Raw genomic sequence first — 20,508 nt, 5'->3', positions numbered from 1 at the left:
TTGATAAATAATATGTAATAACAAACATTCTGCTGTACAATGTCAGATAAACCAAATGTATGCAAGCTATTTCATCATATATCTTGCTAGCGTTCATTGGTCAATTGCTTTGCTAAATAAAAAACTCAGTAGCAGCTAAAGGGGCAAGTGCTCTAACAAGTGTTAACAGCTGTCACATACATACAGTGCATACAACCACAATAATACATAACAGAAAATCTGTCACTTTAAAATCCAAATGCTGTGCATCTACATATGAATGCCAGATAATGTGTGCAAGTTTTCTTTTTTCACAGGTCATTTTAGGACTATTTTTTTTCCCACTGGGATAATTGTTTATTGATGGACACAGAAGCAAAAATATATTTCATTGCATATGTTTTTAGAAAAGTATTTTGCAATAAACTGAAATACAATGCTTCTTTATAAAAGATATGGAAGATATTGTTTTGAACACACCACATTTACTTTCCATTAGAAGTTGACTGTAAAAATCATTATTTATTTGTTGGTAATGTTGACATCCTTTTTATTCATTTGGTAAAACAAATATTAGTTGGATTCGTTATCTGGAAACTCCTTATCCAGAAAGCTCCGAATTACTGAAAGCCCGTCTCCCATTGATTCCATTTTATCCAAATAATCCAAATATTTAAAAATAATTTTGTTTTTCTCTGTAATAATAAATCAGTACCTTTTTTAAATTTTTAAATTCTGGTCTTGCAGCATCATATTCTTGTGTCACATGTAGTTTTTCATGTCTGCTATGATATAAGTAACCCTTACTTAAATGTTTTATGAGTATATAATGATTATATTTTGGCTACAGTCAGAGACAGGAATTCAGACTGGTGTCATTGCTTGATTCCTGGGTTTGCTAGCTACCATTAGTATAAAGTCTTAGACCAACAGGGGCTAGCTGGCTATATGAAGTGCTAATTTCTTGATTGAATAGCCTTCAATGACAAATAAATATAACCATTTTTACATTGTACTGTACTTCTGAAACTGGTTATATAGAATTTTTATTATGAGATGTTATAAAAACACATGTACTATGTTTCCCCTTTACAGTTATGAAGGCTGATATTGGTTCATAACAACAAAATGTTTAAATCGACTGCAAATATATATCAATAAATTAGCTCACTAATGACAATCTGCATTTCAGACACTCTATTCACGTCAAAGACGAGCCAGTGATTGCCGATGATGAAGACTGCCCAATGTCTTTGGTCAACACAGCAAACCACAGTCCAGAGTTAGACGAAGACAGAGAGCTTGAAGAAGAGCCATTGTCAGAAGACTTGGAATAAAAAGAGACTCAAGAGAACTCAAATGAAGGGACATAGCACTGACCTTCACAACCACTTCACAACCATGAATATTTGACAGATTTTTACTGTGACTATTTATTACACATGGATTATGGAGACAGTCCTAAAGGAACTTGTTGAACTAGCCCTTTGGGATTAAAAACAGCAGGCAAATTGCTTGTTGTCATCTTTTTTTTTAAGGACAAATACAGATTTTCTTGAAAAAAAACTTCTTTATATAATGGCTTGCCCATTTAAAATATGGCTCAAAAGGGTTCATGAAATGACAAAATATGAGGATAAATATTCTAAAGAAGATGGCCTCATATACTGCCAAAAATAGTGTTAGTTTCATCAATGTGAATCTCAAGCATACGGTAGTTGTAATGTTAGAAACTATTGCTGTTCAAGTTCAGCTTGTTGCTATTGTTTTTAATTTGCACAGGAGTAGAATCAGAAATGAGTACCACTGCTTGTTTTAGATGGATTGAAAAATACAAACAAACACATGTTTGTCTTTTTTTCTTATTTTTTTATGTTGGTACCACCAGCTGTAAATTACATAAGTTAGCTACTGCAAACCACAGTATTTAGACTGTTGCAACCATCTAAAAACCTTAGGCTTCCAGTCTGTGCTGTTAGTGTTACGATGTAAAGTGCAATCCTAAACTAACATTGTTTGTGCAAGTACCATAGAAACATTTGCATATCTGCATATATCTTTACAACTGTGCTATTTACCTCCTTGTGATAAAGCTTTGTCTACCTGAAAACACAGTCAAAGGCTACAGCTGCAAACCAAAGCCAACAAACAATGGCCAATAGCTCAACGACAGAAGCAGCCACATGCTTTGGCCAGTCTTCTGCAACTTTAATTAGCGCAAAGGAACCTTTCCATGAACTACCTGCTGTTTTCTGATGACCTCTGGGATCTTTTTATTTTGCCCTATACAAAGAAACCGATACAAAAAAGTTAATTGCATTATAATCCTTTCTTGGGAGGCAAAAAGCCACCGAAACACAAAGAAGATTTGCTTGTATGTAAGACAAAGGTAAGAACAATCTCCAGTGGAAGATATAACATAAAGCTACAAAATGTGGATCACCAACCAAAATATATATATATAAATATATATATATGTACTTGATAAGAATGCAGAATGCATATTGTTATAAAAATATATAAATCATTGTTTTTTTTTATTTTACTTCCATATGATCACTTGTTTTCTGTGGTGAATACATGTTCTTAGACTGTCTTGTACTGTATAGTCTTACGTATTGTGTACTTTTTTTAGAGTCTTAAGTTATAATTAAAAACGTAGGAACCAAACATAAAAGATCTAGTAAAGCCAAAAATTAATTCCGTATTCATTTAAAGTGATCAAAGAAAGTTTTTACACTGAAAGCAAAGATATTGCAATTGTAAACCATGGTATTTATTTTCAGTCAAACCAAAGTTACATATAATTCTGCCTCTGCTTATAGGGATAATAATGCTAACAACACACTCCCTTTGAAGACTTGCACATACTAAATAGTTGGAATGCTGGTTTTCTAAATAACTTTAAACCCAAAAATGCTAAAATTCTCAGATGCTGAGTCAAAAGTTTGCTAAAGCCTAGAAACTTTACATGTTGCTTTCCATGTGTTGTGCCAAGTCTCGATTATACTTACCCCCAACCAAGGGACCTCATAACCTAATTACGGTTATTGCTTTACAAACAGTTTTTGATGTAAGGTGGCTGCTAGAGCTTAATTTTTGTACCAGCTCTGTGATAGAGCTTGTTTTTGCAAACTAAGCTTATCATTTATTCTTTGCTGGAGTCAGCAAAAATGTTAAAAAGACACAGTCATCTATCAAGCCAAATAGAAGGACACAATGGCTTTCAAAAGGGTTTTCCCACTTACCCAAAAAGGCTTTCTGAAAGATTCTACCTCTGCACAAAATGAAAATGAAAAAATTCATATGAAAATGAATGGCAGATATAAATGGTCAGAACGTCACAATAACTGCTAATTCACGTGGCATTTATCTTTTGGTCACAGCCAAAAGTTTTATTAGTGTCTGCTAAACATATCATTAATAAAGATTTCCATGGATCATAGTGGAAAACATAAGAAAATCCAATAAGGAGAAATTGGTCTTAATAATTACATACATCATGATCAAGAGGAAGCAACCTTTGGCTCAATACAGTTTTTGAACTTAAACTTCTATCACCCTTATCTAGCAAACTGATCATCAGCTGGTGGTTTGTAGGAGTGGAATTCTGATAATAACACCAGAGCCACAGATTGCCTTCTGCCAATGTATGTACAAATAAATATAATACGTAACTGCGCCATAAAAAATGTGGCCAAAGAGTACAATGCTAAGTATCCATACCTCAGCTACAAAATGTTTGAAAGGAAGTCTCAGCCACAGAATGCATATACCTGTAGAGTTTTGCATGGGTTTTGTATAAATACAAATAAAAATAGCTGCTTGCACATTATACCAGAAAAACCTCCAAATTGCAGTTGCTTTGAAATTAGATGTTAGGTTTTTTGGGGTTTTCTGAAATGCTTGGTCTGTATTTTGATAATTGTGCATATTATGTAAAAAACATTGGTGGACCCATAAATGACCAGACTTTTTCTAAGAAAAATGTTGCTTTAATGCATTTCATGAATTTTTACTCATATATCATAGCTTGCTAGAAATAGCAAACCCACTCACCCACTCTGCTTTGCGTAGCTATTGTAAGGCTTTGAACTAATGTATGTATTTATTGCTTGAACCTCTGTGCATACCTTATAAAGAGTAAGGTCTGACAATTTAAATGCCTCATGTATTCTTGCTTCATACTTTGCTGATGGGGATCCATTATGTTTTGTATACAGCAAATTTAAGTGTAGCACAAACATCTGTTTATGTATTGTTGGTATATACCTGTTTATTTATCTTTACTGAGGTAAGCACATTTTGATCATTTTTCCATTACTGTGTACTGGGCTCATACATAGAATTCTCTGACGTTAGAAGTCATGATAGAATTATCCTGATAGAACAGTATTCTATATTCATGGCTTTCATTGCTGAACAAAATAAAGGACCAAACCAAGGATCTGAAAGAAAATTGTCTACCTCTAACACCAGGGAGTTATCAGATTTTATTTCTCATAATTTTGTCTTTCAAAAACACACACAATTGCTTAAAGCTTGTGGGCGTATGGCTTGCATTCTATAAAGTTGCATACATATCTAGTTCTACTGGTTCGGAAAAAAATCAATTACATTTTCATGTGACTTTTTAAAGTATTAGTAGAATAACCTCTAATGGGGTTTTTCTTTGAAACCAAAGTCACAAGGGGGCGTTATCATAATTATTCTACACCCACAGCTATTTAACTGCAATCATATTTAATTTCTTACTGAGGGAATCGGAAGCACAGGTAGAAACATGTCTACTGAACCACTTATAATAATAAACCATTTTACACTATATTAACATTGGTCACATTCACTTGAAGCTGTTAGCAACGTACTGACTAAATTCCATGCTTATATGTTAAAGTGTGAAAGTTGATATTTTGCTTTTTTATAAATCCTGAGTTTCTTGTACCATGCAGCTACTATAGAACGTATCAATCTTTTGCATTGTTGGTATATTTGTTCAAATAATTAGAATATTTCATTGATGAAATCGGATTCAGTTAAAAAGGATGTACATTTTTACTATATGTATAAACAATATTTCTGAACTGTTGGATGTAAACATGTATATGAAACCATTTCATTCATTTGCCTACATTTCTGGAATAAAAATAAAAAATATCTAAATCTTTTGACCCAGTTAAGATCAATATATTTGCATTTTTTTCCTAATTTAACTCACAATCAGGAACTTTATTTCATTTTAACATTAATGGGGTTATTTTTTTTAAAGGTTTTTTATTTAACCATTTCTCAACACACACATACATTTGCATTGCTATGACCATACAGAACAAGAAAGCATGTTTGCTGGGCAATGGTAAGTTATATTCAGTAGGAATACAGAATAGGACCTACACCGGTAATCAGTGGGAGGAATCTTAAGGGAAATTAATATTGTTCGGAGGTTGGTTATATTAGGGAGCTGCCACTGGATTGAACTCTAGCCAGGGATCCCCAACCATCTCAAACTTTTGGGGGCACCATCTGGCCACGTAGGTTAGTTTGATAACTGGCAGCATATTGTTAATTAATTGAACCCACTGTTGTACCTGTGGTGGGAGGGGGCTCATCCACTTCATTGCTACATGCTTTTTAGCATAGAAGTATGATGACCTTAGTAGGGTTCTGGTCTTATTCAGTGGAACTGTATCTTCTATTACTACCAGCAAGCACACCTCCGGGGCCAGAATACCAGGTAGCAGGACTTGTTTGTTAATGTATTTCACTACTTACACCCAGTACTTATGTACCACTGGACATTCCCATAATAGGTGGATGATCCCCGTGTCTGGAGAACTGCATTTGGGGCATAGTCCAATTTGGGTTTCTGACCATTTTCTGCCTTTTAGTCTTGACGGTGTAATATATGTCCTGTGAATTATTCTGTATTGCACCATTTTGTCTTTAGTGGAAATTAGGTATTCAAATGTGCCATAAGTTGCCTCTGCCCACATCTCGTCGTTTAGGTGGGGTATGTCTACAGCCCATTTGCTCTTTGCCCTATCAAAGGGGTTTCCCTAAGCTAGAAATCAGTGATTTGTACATTCCAGAGATGACTTTGCTTGAATCTGGGTCCCGCAGTCTTCTCTCGTGAGATAAGGTTGTTGTGCTAATTGTTAGGGGCCCAAACTAGGAAGTAAATGCGTGGTGCAGTTGGAGATATCGGAATAGCTGTATATTGGGTTGATTTAGGCATGTTCTTAATTGAATCAGAGTGGGAAAAGTGCTTTCCAGTAGTAGTTCTTTCAGATGGCGAACTACCGTTCTGGGCCAGTGGTGAAATTCGGGTATTCTTAGAAAATGTTCAAAATTGGAGTTCCTCCAAAGTGGTGCATTTGGCGAAGGTTGGGGGTATGTTTTAACTACTGTTTTGGAAGAAAGTGCCCACATTTTCCCAACAATAATGGGGACAGGGGGTATCCCTGCCTGGTCCCTCGGGAGAGGGGGAATTCCTTGGAAAGTGTTCTGTCGACCTGTATGATGAGGGTGATTGGTACAGCAATTGAACCCATGATATAAAGCTGTGTCCTATGCCAAACTTTTCCAATACTTTCCACAAGTACAGATGAAGCCACTTGGATTTGTGAGATAAATGCGTCATGACTCAGGGTTAATTGAAGAAACTGCGTTATCTAAAGTCATCTTAACTCATTTAATGCATTTAACCTTTCCATTAGTATACCAAAGCACCATTGTGAATAATGGTGAATGCTTTAATTAGATGGGATGTTGTGACGCAGTTTTCTGTGTTAAATGAGATAAATGGGATATCTGTGTTTAGTTATTCTGTGTCAAACAGACAAACCAAAGTGGCTGCATCTGTATGGCCACTGAACTGAGTCAAATGCTTTGGTAGCATCTAATGAAGCAATGGTTCTGGTTCCAGCATTCCTATAGTCAATTTGGAGATGGGAGAATAATCTTCTCAGATTAATTGCCGTACTCTTATTGGGCATAAAGCCAGTTTGGTCTGGATGTATTATTGTGGTTATTACTTTATTCAATCTTTGGGCCAGGATTTTTGCCAATATTTTAACATCTGTATTAATTAAGGATATGGGACGGTAGGATTGGCACGCTTCAGGGTCTTTCCCCTCCTTGAGTATGAGTATTATAGTAGCGGAATAAAAGGATTGTAGGGAGCCAGATTCTTTCACTCTCATCAGTGTGGCATGCAACCTGGGTACCAGATCTTCACTAAGAAGACGATACCACGCTGTCGGCAGACCATCTGGTCCAGGGGTTTTCCCCAGGGAAAGGTTTCCAATGGCTGTAGCTACCTCCCCCAAGGTTATAGGCCTGTCTAGATAAGAGATTTCAGTCTGGCTCAGTTTGGGGAACTCCATGTCTTGCAGGAATTGCTCTAGTTCTGCTTGTGTATAAGACATATGTGGTGTAGAGGTCTTTATAATATGTGGTCAAGATTTCAGGCCAGGGTTTTTCCATTTTTGTCCCCCTGCTCAAAGGACCTTTGGCTGGCATATAATAATTTCTTGTGAGTGGAGGCAGTTTGTGCCAGTTCCAGGTTTCTCTGAGACTAATGGCTTGTTACAGCTCCCTTTTTTGCAATAGTTTTCCACTGCATGAGTTATTTTCCCTGCCGCTTCAGTAACTTCTTGCTTAGCGGCTAGGCGCACTCTTGCAATTGCCTAGATTAAGGTGCCACAGGGAACAGCCTTGGAGGCCTCCCATACTACATTGCTATGAGCCATGTCTATGTTTGTCTCCCAGTATTTTACGTACTCGGCATGAGTCGCTCCTCCTATCTCTACGTTGTTGAGCCAGAGCGGAGATAGTCTCCATTGAAAGTGGTGGGGTTGGGGCTTTGTGCATATTTTTAATAACAGTGGGGCGTGCTCCGACAGGGCTCTTGGGATATACACAACTCCTTGTACCCATTGAATAAAGTCTGGGGAACCCAGGGCCATGTCTATATGGGACAGCGCTCCTTTGCATGTCAAATGACAGGAGAACTGCCTATCATTAGGGTATTTGTATCTCCATATATCTAGTAGTCCTAGAGCCGAGAGCCATTGGCAGAGGGGAGAAGACTGCGATGTGGAGAACCGAAGTCTGTCCCTTATAAGGTCTAACACTGTATTAAAGTCTCCCATTATACATAGTGGGCAAGGCAAGTAAGTCGAAAGTTTGGCAAAAATAAGGTCTAATATCTCAGCTTCAAAGGGGGGGATATATATTGACCAGAACCAATATTTAGTTGTTTAATTTACAATGTACAATTATGAACCTGCCATTGTGGTCGGTGTTTATATGTAATAGTTCAAATTGTATATTTTTTCCACACTAGGCATGATATGCTTGATTAACCCTACGCTTTTTAAGGGCGAGCAGTTTCTGACCCGTAAGATAGGTTTCCTGTAACATAAGGAGATCAGGTTTGTATCTATTGATGTAATCAAATATTAGGGCTCTTTTAAACTTGGGGTTGAACCCCCACACATTCCAAGATGTCAGTGTTATTTCACCCATTACTCATGTTGATATATATAGAGGGCATGTCCCATAGTGAACAGTTGCCATAGCCACTTACTTACATGTACCCTTGATAATACAATACTGTCTTAGATCGCAAAATATGAAACATAACAAAAACATAACAACCCAGTTTCCACTGTTTCCAACCCTGCCCTTCTACAACATGTAGATGGCCTATACCTTGAACTAAGTCCCATTGGGAGCAATGTTGCACTTTTGTTCCATTCAAAGGGGCAAATTTACTAAAGGGTGAAGTGGATAACGCTAGCGAAAATTTGCCAGCGTGACGTCATTTTCCCACTTCGCCGATTTACTAATGGGTGCTGGCGTAAATTCGCTAGCGAAGTAGACCTAATCTAGCACTACGTAACTATGCTAATTCACTAACTTGCGGATTTTACTGAACGTTACCTCTTGCACCAGACTTGCTTTCGCCACCTCAGACCAGGTGAAGTGCAATAGAGTAGATAGGACTTGCTTCAAAAAAAGTTGACATTTTTTCTAAGTCCCAAAAAACGCTGGCGTCTTTTATTTTTTTAAGGGTGATAGGCTGAAAAAGATCGTACATTTTTTAGGGTACCCTCCTTCCCCCATACATTTGATAACATATGGCACCTAAACTATACTGTGGGCACACGTGTAGGCCATTAGAATACATTTATTAAGGTTCCCTGGCCTTGTGTAGTGTAATGTGTTTGCTGCTGCATATACGGCCATTCACTAGTGTAACGTCGAAACGCTGATTGTAATGTTGCTAGCACAACTTCGCAAACGATCGGTAACTTGTGCGCAACTTCGGATCTTCGTGAATTTGCGCAGGTGGCAAATCTACACCTGGCAAAGTGCGGCAAAGCCAACGATGGCGCAACTTTGGAGGTAAGTAAGTTTGCCCCATAGTCTCAAGACAACCATCTTATTGCAACAGTTTGTATTAATGGGGTTTTCTCATGTATATGGTATATTATAGAGCAATCCAACTAGGGAAAAACAGTATGGAACACATCCTCAGGGTAAGGCTGGGCAGCATCTCTATGACCAGCAGACCTTTAGCTGAGCTAGATGTTAGTGTTTAGCGAGGCATTTGACAATCGTAGGCATGTCTATCACATGTGACTCACAATCCCAGATAGCACAGGACAGTATATTTGCTGAGGCCTGGCGGCCCCGCTACATTGCGGTTGTTTAGGGATTAACCGCAAATACTGTACTCAATATGGCCCCCCCTTCCACCGAAGTGCCTAGGACAGAGTACCTCACTGTGTACTGGAACTCCTTGCTTAGGTTGCCCTGATCTTCTCAACCCAGTCGGGCGCTGATTTGAAGGTGTGAAAGGGAGAGGGTCTGTATATAGGCCGTTGGTTTCAAAATGTGCCATATTTTAAGGTCACTCGTTTTCCATCCTCGGCGTCAGGAAGAGTTTAGGGAAGGCCTGGGCCCCGGAAGTTTAGGGTGTAGCATATGCTTGGAGAATAGTGAGGCACTCTAGGTCAGAGGTGTAAAACACAGGAGTGTATACTCACGATCCCCAACTACTGGCACAGACTTGGGTTGTTTCTTGTGTTGTCTTGTCTTCTTCGGGTATTGAGCCACTGTTCTGCCTCAGCTGGAGTCACGAAAAAACGCGTGACATCTCCATCCACTACCTGTAGTTTAGCTGGGTATATCATTGAATATACCATGGCAGCTTGGTATGAAGCGCTGCTTCTGCTTCTGGTGTATAATCCAGGTAGAGGCTGACAGAGTTTCCGTTCCATGTAAGCGGGTCCTTCCTTCGCGCCGATGTAGCTGCCGCGTCAGTTTAGGAATCGCATGATGAACGGCCTTCGGTTGGAACCTGGAGGTAAAGGCCTTGTGGGGATGCGGTGCACACGCTCAATTACTAGCAGCTGCGAAAAGATGTCCGCCCCCAGGGTCTCCCATAGCCAGCTCTCAGTAAAAGTTTCAGGCGACTTCCCTTCCACCTTTTCGGGCGGTCCCAACAGTCTCAAGTTATTACGGCAGTTCCTATTCTCCAGGTCTTCTGCCCGGTTAGCAAGTGTTTGCAACTGCGTCATATCATCTGGGATAGGCCGCAGCGTGCCTTCTATACTCTGCGTTCCGCCTCAGTGCTCTGTTCCCAGAGATTTTGGAGGTCTTGAGGCAACAGTGATAGATCGACTTTTATAGTCTCTAGTTGAGCTGTAGTTGATGCATGTGTCCCTTCATTAGCAGCAAGTAGTTTTGCATTCATCGGTTCAGATGTCGGGGCATTGGAAGTAGTGGAGTCCGAAGCTGGAATGAGCAGGTCTTCTTCTGCAGCCCAGTCAGTGTCTTGTGAGGCATGGAGATAACGGTCCATTCAATTTTCAGATTTGGATCTGATCCCATGTTTGCCCATCTTGCAGCCAGATGTATATCGTCATCGTTTGGCAAAAGTAGGGACTAACGTTGCCCTGGAATATGCTCAGGAGTTTAAGCTTAGTGCAGAGCACCAGAAGAAGCGACTGCTCATTTCGCCTTGTCCACACCTCATTAATGGGGTTATTTAATAAAAGACACAGGGAATACCATTTGTTAATTTTTTAATTCACTTTTTTGTCAATTAAACTTGACCAAGATTTTTCTTTGTGATAACATTTGTTTGCCTTACCGCAAGCATCTAAATGGAAAAACTCAATTGTGGATAAAAATCACAATGTTCAAAAAAACATAAAATGACTTGAATGTTGTAAATAAACCTAAAATTTGGAAAACTCAAAGTTTTTGATCCTGTTTTTTGCCATGATTTTCAACAACTCAGAAAAAAAAAAACATTTACTCGTCACCTATTTAAAAGCAAACTTCTTATTTGTTGCTTTGGGTTACTTACTACATCTCTGCAAAGTTAGCTCTTTTTTTAACATACTGTAAGTTGGTATCATAAGCAAGGTAGTAAAAGACAAATGTTTGCTAAAGTTTAAGTAACCCATAGCCATTGATCATCTTATGGTGTTTACTGGTTACCTGTCTGAAAAGCAAACATCTGACTGATTGCTGTGGATTACTAGACCTAGAAAAAAATGTTTACTTTATACTACCCCATAAACAGTTAGGGTCATATTTATCAAGGGTTGAATTTCAAGTTTATGGGAGTTTCTAAAAACTCCCATCAACTCCTATAAACTCAAAATTCGAAAAAAAGGACCAATCAAAATTTATTAAAACAATTATTTTTTTTTATATTCAGGTGAATAGGATCGAACTGCAAAACTCGAATCGATTTCTAATCGAATTCGATTGATTTCGATTCAATTTTTTAAAAAACTTGATTTTCAAAAGTCCACCAAATGACTCCATTGGCCAGGTTTTAGATGGCAAATAGTTGAATTTGAATTCTTAAAGACACAATACATAATACATTTTGAAATTCGAATTTAGATTTTTTCTTTAAACTCCAATCGAATTTATTACATTAAAATAAACCCGAAATTCAAATTTAAAAATTCAAATTTTCAATTCGACCCTTGATAAATCTGCCCCTTAAAGTCTCATATATAAAACTGCAGTATTTGTAAAGTAATATATGACTGCTAATCAAACAAAGGTGTTTTAAGAGAGTACAGCAGTGTCAGAAATATCAATATCCACTAAAACTGGTGTTTATTTGAATGGAGTAAAGACAGGTAATGCTTGGGGATGCTTACTTGCATGGTAGTGCATACTTCTATAATCCTCTGCAGATTTCTAGTTGAGAATGAAATGGTTGTTGCATACATAATGTAGTGATTACAGTGGTTGCCCCTAAGAGAAACATTGTAGTCTTAAATTACCATGTAATATAAAAGGCAGGGGTTTCCAGATGTAAGCAAACGTTACTACTTTGGGGCAAATTCACTAAGATTCGTAGTTGCGCCAGTTCGCCAGCGCTACGCAAATTCACTAAAATCCGAAGTTGCGCTCAGGGGAAGCGTAAGGTTGCGAAGTTGAACTAGCGTTAATTCGCCAAGCAAAGCGAAGTTACGCTAGCGATGCTTAATTTGCATACGGCGCCAAATTGAAGTTACAATGGAGGTATATGTAGCATCACTACACAAGCCTGGGAAACCTTCAAAACAGCAAATAAAATTTTTATTTTGCCCTACACATGTGCCCACTGTATAGTTAAGGTGCCATGAGTTAGGAAATGTAGGGGGGAAGGCAGGTAGCCCCAAAAAAAATTTCGATCTTTTTCAGCCTATCACCCATAAAAAAAGAAAAAACGCCAGGTTTTTTTGGGACTTAGAACATTTTTTAACTTTTTTTGAAGCAATCCCTATCTACTCTATTGCACTTCGCCTGGTCTGAGGTGGTGAAGTAAGTCTGGCGTAAAATGTAGAGTTCAGAAAAAAGTTCAGTGAATTTGCGTAGTAACGTCCGTTGCGCAAATTCGCCAGGCGTAAGGGTGCGAAGTAACACTATCGAATTTACACCAGTGTCCGTTAGTGAATCGGCGAATTAACGGAAATGAATTTGCCCCTTTATATCCAGCAGTATTCAGACCAGCAAATAAGCATTCAAGTGCTGCCAAATTAATTAAAAATGCTAGAATATTTTATGCTACAATATGTGAAATTTGGTGTAGCACACATGACATATTTATTAAGCCCTGTTGCAGTCCATAAACAGTAAGTGAAGTAACACTAATTAGGGCATTTATATACTGTAGATGTGTAATTTCTTTGATGCAGAAATGATTACACTTCAGACTTTATCCATTCAATCCTACCTTTGTCCTCTGCTAATCCTGCTCTCTCCTAAGAGGGAACCTGTTCAACCCCAAATAAAATATTTAGCATAGCTTTAAATTACATTTTTTCATACACCATCCACACCCACTGTCATCTCTCAACTTAAAAGTATCTATCTTGCTAATCCTTTCCTCTGGAATTCCATCCCTGAATTCCTTTACAAGGAACACTCTCTCAATCTCTGTAAAATAACACTCTAGACTCTACCTTCTGGAGCACTGGAACATTTTATAGTTTAGCCTACTGCTGAACTTAGTAGTCATTGGCCAAACCCACCCACTTATAGGGTAGGGACATCCTTCCTACTCTGTCCCATACCACATAACACACTATCTCTGTGTATTTATACATTTTATATTTATTGTAGCTAGGCATTATAATACTGGTCCTCCATTTGTGTACTTTGTATTTATTAACATGTATTTATATAGCGCCAACATATTGCGTAGCACTGTAAGTACATTGTAAGATTGTACAGCACTGGGTGTATCTTTGTAATGCTTTATATATAGGGTTGGGCGAATTTTTTCGCTGTGTTTCGCTGTGGAAATGACGCCCATAGACTTGTATGGCGCAGCGCGACAAAATGTTTTTGACGCCCATAGACTTTAATGGGCGTTGGCGACAATTCGCCAGCGGCGAATTTTTGGCGAAACAAAACGGGTCAAATTCACCCATTCCTATTTATATAGTTATACATACATACATACATACATAAATACAAACATAAAAGTATCAGAACGTTATGTGACAGAAATTACATCAGTAAGCACTAATTATAACTATTACATCACTAAGCACAGTTTATACAGATATAATTTACAGAGTATTCATGATGCTTGTGTATTATATAGTGAATAAAGTACCCCCTCTTGTAAAATATAAGGATATTATTAGTTACCGAGGAGTTTCATGACCATATAAAAACACGAGGCCGAAGGCCGAGTGTTTTTATACAGGTCATGGAACTCCGAGGTAACTTCTAATATCCTCATATTTTACAACTGGGGGTACTTTATTTATTATAATACACAAATTTTAGTGAGTCATGTGACAGAAATGACATCACTACTCACCGTTTATAACTGATGACATCACTACTCACCGTTTATAAGGATATAATTTACAGGATATTCATGGCTTTTGTGTATTATATATAGATATATGCCAACCAAGATAATTATAGGGCATTGATACCATTACCACAGTGTAGGGCTTCACGTTTATACATGGCCTAACATGCAATAAAGTGGTCAATAATTTGCCCGTCTCAAATTGTCCTTTAAGCTTAGCATGGATGATGGACCCACTACTTTGTATCCTGCATAGGGCTGCCATCCACATAATTTGGAAGCCTCTGTCATAAGTTCTGGAATATCCATTATATCTTTTGGATATTCCAGATGGCAAACATATAAGGTCTTTGGATCTTAAACATTGATATGCGCAAAACATGTAAAAGAAAACTGTCAATATTAATATACACTAAACTGTCATAGATATTTAATAAAAGAGAAAAATAGTCTTTTTCTAGATCTGGCTCACAAAATATTTAGTTGTTTTAGATATGTACCCTTCCTTGGATACTGGCATATTCCAGATATTAACACAAACCATTTTTGATCATGGTTACATACAAAGTTTACAAAGGCTATCACATAGAGTTGGACCAGCGTTAGTAGACACTAGAGTGGTGTGTACAAAAGTTAACCAATGGGGTTAGCCCATATATGAAAAAAACCTGTGAGATGCCCCCTGCAGCCATTGCCCAACCCCATCCACTTTGTTATGGGTGTTGGGCAAGCTTTCTGAGAGACATACTATGGGGCATATTTAGCAAAGAGTAAAAAAAAGAGATCCACAGTCCACAAAAATGGAATTCCTCTGCTCTCTATTCATATCTTTGGGAATTTTAAAGGCATATGTATCTCTCACTGTCACCCATGGAGAAATATGCTATTACAAATCCCCTGTAGGTGTCATTTTTAAAGGAGTGACAATTCACTAAAGTAACTTGTAGATACCTCCAAAGAAACATTTCCGGTAGGCATATATCAATTCTATGACATATCATTACTACTGATAACATACTTTGAATTACAGTTGACAATCCACCTGGGATCACTGATCACACTCTGTGATTAGTGATGGGCAAATTTATTCGGCAGGTGCAAATTTGCGATGAATTTGCGTGATTCGCCACCAGCGAATAAATTCACAAATAGGGCGTGAAAATTCGGTGGAGTAAAAAAAATGACACCGGCATCAAAAACGAGACGCCGGCGCCGTTTCATGAATTTTCGGTGAAAATTCGCCCATCATTATCTGTGATCTTATACTAAACTGTCATCTGATGTTTGTTGCACCATCATTCTCCAACTTACTGATTTATCTTGTGCTTCCAGGCTTTGATCTTACTTAGGCCCAGTTTCCTTTGCTGTTCTTTGCGTGGGATTTATTTTGTTCAGTCAGTTAATTCTGGGCCTATTTACAAACAAATCAAGCAAATCAAATGTCTATTGTTTTTCTATATTTCTGGAAAAATTAGATTTATTAAATGTAAAATCCATGAAAAACTCTAATAACAAAATTGTTCAGGTAAAAGTTGTTGAGGTCCTATAGAAGAAAATAGGATGTGCACTGATCCTATTGGACCATTTTTAATCAATTTTGGGCTTTTAAAGGTTTTCTCATTTTTTTCTCTAAGAATTGCCCAGAAAACATAAATCTCTAGAGGTTTTTGAGGTATTCATATTTTTTAGCAAATCATTCCGAGCTTCTTTTAATTCGTGTTTTTGTGGTTTTGACATAAAGTGTTTAGTCATGGTTTCAAAAACCTCTAAATTAGATTAGAAAGTCATAAAGTTATAGACACTGGCTATCTATGGGTATGTTTACTAATGTGTAAGTGTTATTTTACCTGAGCTGTCTATTTAGCAGTTTCTTTTAACCAGAGTTATGTTTTATAACATGAGATGTCCATGTCTAATGGACTATCTAATATTCTAATGTACTATGCCCAACATGTGTATGCCCCAAAAAAAATGTCTTCCCTTTGCCCCAAATTTGTATTCCTTTTAGTCATGATCCCAATTGTATTCTATGAATAAATACCCTCTCATTTTTGGGGTACAGAACCAGAAAAAATGCTATATGCCAAACAGTTTCACTGTCATGACCCCGCAAAAAAACTTTTCCAGAACTTAGGTAATAAAATGCAAACTAGAAACAAGACTTACACCATGAACATAGTTTAAGAACTGATTTTCCATTGTAGAGTATCTGGTATCTTTCCCCAATCAAATAGTAAGAGAAATTCACACTGAACTTGTAAATAAGCATAAGACTCAAATGTAGTACTGGGTCAGTAGATTTCATTCATCTGACTTGTGTAAAGAAGCTGCAGTATAGTTTAGTCTACAACATCAGTCATGTTAAGCTACAATTTAAATAATTCTTTCCTTTTAAATAATATTAAACAATTGTCATCTTAAATGCCCATCTTAGTCACACTTGACTCCATATAAAAGCCAATGATACTGGGTATCCCTAACAATAGGTACTGAGGATGAAAAGAGTATGAATAATTGCTAAAGGTATTACACAGGTAATATGAACAACTAATAAATGACTTGAAGTGTCTGATGGTATGTAACCAGAAAGTGAGCATTTAATAAAATTGAAGCCATTTGCTATCATTTTATGCGCAATAATGCATTGCATATTGTTTTCTAACTGCAAGTAAATCATTGTAAGCCACCGAGCATGTATTACACATGACATTAGATGCAATAGCTTGTTTAAATAGACATTATAGAGTCATTTTGTGTGCTGCTGTACACAACGCATAATCCATTTCACTCAAATCAAATAGGAAATTAATGCTACTTGCATGGCAGTTTAGGTTTCAAATTAATTTACTTGTAGTTTCTAAGCAAGATTTGTGTCATTTTTTATTTAGCGAAAGAGAGAAAAAAAAGAAAAAGAAAGAAATAAAGATGATTGCATTTATTTTAGTGTCTTACTTTTGATAACTAAAACTATATTTAGAATCCATAATGTAATATATAACATAAAACAATCTATATATATATAAATATACAAAATTCACAATATAATATCCAATACAGACACTATCTTCTTTGGAAATAAATCTTGTAGTATTACCAAATACAGAACTTACTTTGTATATTATCACTTTCTCTTCTGCAGAACAGGACTTTGCTTGCAACCTCCTATTACAAAGTGAAGATAAAATATATATTTTTCTTATTAAATAAAAGTTAATTCCAATAGTTAACAGGAGACAATCAGGTAGCAGTTTAAGAGCAGAATTGAAATGTTTGTTTTTTTGTTCGTTACACTCTGTACACTTGCAATCTCCCCCCTGGCCTGTTGTGAGTAAAGCAGAGGTAAGTACGAGGGGGTTGGGTCTTCAACTCCCTCCCAAAAATAATTACATTTTTTTTTAACTAAGCCCGAACTGTCAAAATCACGTTATTTCCTAGGATAGAAAAAAAACATTATTTTGGGTAAAGTAAATGATGCTATTGGTAATAGACTAACCATAATATTGTAGTATTCGGAATAAGGGGATTTTAGCAATATTTTGTTATTTTGATTATAGTATAATGAGCATTAATCTAATAACAAGTTGATGAAGCTTTATTAATCATTTCTACCATTAGCAAGACCCATTAACATACTTTGAAGTAGGAAACAATACTATTTTGACACTTCATTAATGGACCTCTTTATTATTAGACCTCACAAATGAAAAATAAATTCTGCATTCATATGAAACTGCTCATCTCTTTGCGAGCGATCCTTAACTTTTGCCTTCCCAGCTGTTCGAAATTGTAGGTTTTTCTAGATATCATTTCAGAAAAAGATAAATGTTAGAAATCAGATTATCATTAGCACATCTGGATTCTCTTAAGTAACACACCAGTTGATTAGTTCTTTTGCCCATAATAAACAATAACAAACCCTAAACGGTTGCAGACCATGAGAACTGGAATGTAAATCTAACATCTAACATATGTTGTACTGCTAATTTAGAAAAGTAGTTAATTACTATAGTGATATTTACATAATAATTTCATGACTATGCATGAACTGGGAACCCCACAAAATTAGTTTTCTTAAGGAACCTAATAGGAAACAGATGCTAAAATAATGATTAAAAAACTAACTTTTGTTTATTTTATTACTGAGTTTCAAACTACAGCAAAGAAAAAAGTCCTTTTATTTTAGGATGGATTCCAAACCTTTTTTAAATAAGAATTTGAAGGAACAAATACAAATAAATGGTATTTAGTTAACCTGATCATATGTCAAAGCACAAAAGATCTTTATGCAGTTGAACTCTAAATTAATTTGCTGAAGTGGAAATATCTTGTAGTATTCTGGATGGAACACAGAATACACAAGGAACACAAGAGAAAACAAAACATATGGAGTTTGTGCTTGTCTGATGACAAATACTTTATATTTTTGTGCACGGGCAGAACATTTCCCAGAATGTAAGAGATAAAACTAATATGTTATCTAGCCAAGCAGAAGAGCATGGTGTCTGATCAAATAGTCATCAGAGTAGCATTTTTCTGCACAAAAGTGCTTGTAGTCCACATAAGTGATCATCACCTGGGACCATAAAATGTAAAAATTTGTATTTCATGTACGTTAACTGCTCCTAGGCTGACTAAGGCAAATTCTAGGTCTGAATAACAAACATGAACACATTTATGAAAGCTATTTCACAGAAGTAAATTGAAAAGTTGTGTGCAAAAGGCCTTTTAAAGTTGTTACCTTAACCTGCTCGTGTAAAATTGCATTATTCAGGTGTTCTCTTGCTCTATGTTCTGTTGCCACTTTCACAACAACTAGACCCTCCAATAAATGCACATGAAGATTTTATCATTAATATATTTACTGTAGATATAACTGAAAAGTTAAGTGCAAATTTTTTCCACTGCATTATTTTAGTGGTTTTTGAGGTTTTTGAAACCACGACTAAACTCACAAACTTTAAAACTACAATTGTCATTGAATTTATTAAAACATCTGAATATAAAAAGTACGAATGAATAAAAAATTCTCAAAGAAATACAAATACCTCAAAAACCCCAATTCCTAATGAACAAAATATTCAAAAACCTGTAAAAGTCTGAATTAATATAAAGCAGTCCAATGGGATCAGCGCAGCTCCCACTGAGTTCTATAGCAGCTCGACAAATAAAAATGGCCAAGGACAGACCCATGTGGTACTCCAATAACAAAGTGCTTACATTGCCACCACCCTTTGTGATCTATCTTTCAGCCAATTCATACAAATATTATGATCCAGGCAAATAGTTTTCAATTTAATTAGTAACTTTCTATGTGGTACTGTATCATATGCTTTAGCAATATCCAAGGAGATCACATTCACTGCCATCCTTTATATTACTTTCACATGTTCTAGGCTTTTTTTTCCTTTTTCTCCTGGGTCACCTATGCATCATCTATTGAAAAAGGAAAGCTCTGTTATCTTCCTTCGGTATGTAAAAATAAAAATAACAGTTCAGAATCTTTGCTTCCCCCCCCCCTACTTTCATTAACCAATTGACCCCCTTTTAAATTTAGGGGGTTATTTATTAAAGTCCGATTTTTTAAGTTTTTTTTTTTTATTTCTCTTTATTTTAATTTTTTTAAAATATACTTCCTCAAAGTATAACAATGCAGTATTGGATTATACCTTCAACAGTAGTTATACAGTAACCAAAATAATAGTAAAAAATAAATAAAATACAAAACAAAATTAAATCAGTAAAATAAAACAAATCATAACAAAACAAAAGTTTTCAACTCTCATTGCCTAGATTTGCGTGTATGAGTGTTATAATAGAGAAATATACTTTAGCTATGGTGAAAGTTATAACCCAAAGTTTTGGGGGGTTCTAGCTTTCAGAACTGAATTTCACTGTATTTGTGGGATTATCAGTACTGGTGTTTCTGGTTCTTTTAAAATTTTCTTTTAAATTTTTCATATTTGTCTATGAGATTCCAGGGAGATATTAAGGCTGAATGATAAGACATTTAGGGGCAAATTTACTTAAGGTCGAATATTGAGGGTTAATTAACCCTTGGGGGTAGTTAGCTTGGGGGAGAAGGGAGGTTCGTCTACGTGGGGTGGGGGGTACAGGATTTTTCTTCGAACAAGTTGAATTCTCCTTTAAGGGGTTGGTGATTGTCATGCAAAGGTTGT

The 20,508-nt window shown here is 36.5% G+C and overlaps 1 protein-coding gene across 7 annotated transcripts in view; it reads left to right on the top strand.

Annotated features, from left to right (window-relative positions):
- foxp2.S (forkhead box P2 S homeolog) overlaps positions 1-5,147 on the top strand; it is a 146,310-nt gene extending 141,163 nt beyond the window's left edge. For all 7 annotated transcript variants that reach the window (XM_018255874.2, XM_018255875.2, XM_041588546.1 and 4 more), the window contains one exon: positions 1,172-5,147. In XM_018255874.2, coding sequence (XP_018111363.1) covers positions 1,172-1,316 — 145 coding nt within the window. In that variant the 3' untranslated portion in view covers positions 1,317-5,147. The remainder of the gene's footprint in view (positions 1-1,171) is intronic.
- The last annotated feature ends 15,361 nt before the right edge of the window (positions 5,148-20,508 follow it).

This window comes from Xenopus laevis, chromosome 3S (genome assembly GCF_017654675.1).
Source record: "Xenopus laevis strain J_2021 chromosome 3S, Xenopus_laevis_v10.1, whole genome shotgun sequence".
NCBI lineage: Eukaryota > Metazoa > Chordata > Amphibia > Anura > Pipidae > Xenopus > Xenopus laevis.
Note: the sequence above shows the minus strand (reverse complement) of the source record. Positions and strands in the feature narration are given on the sequence as shown.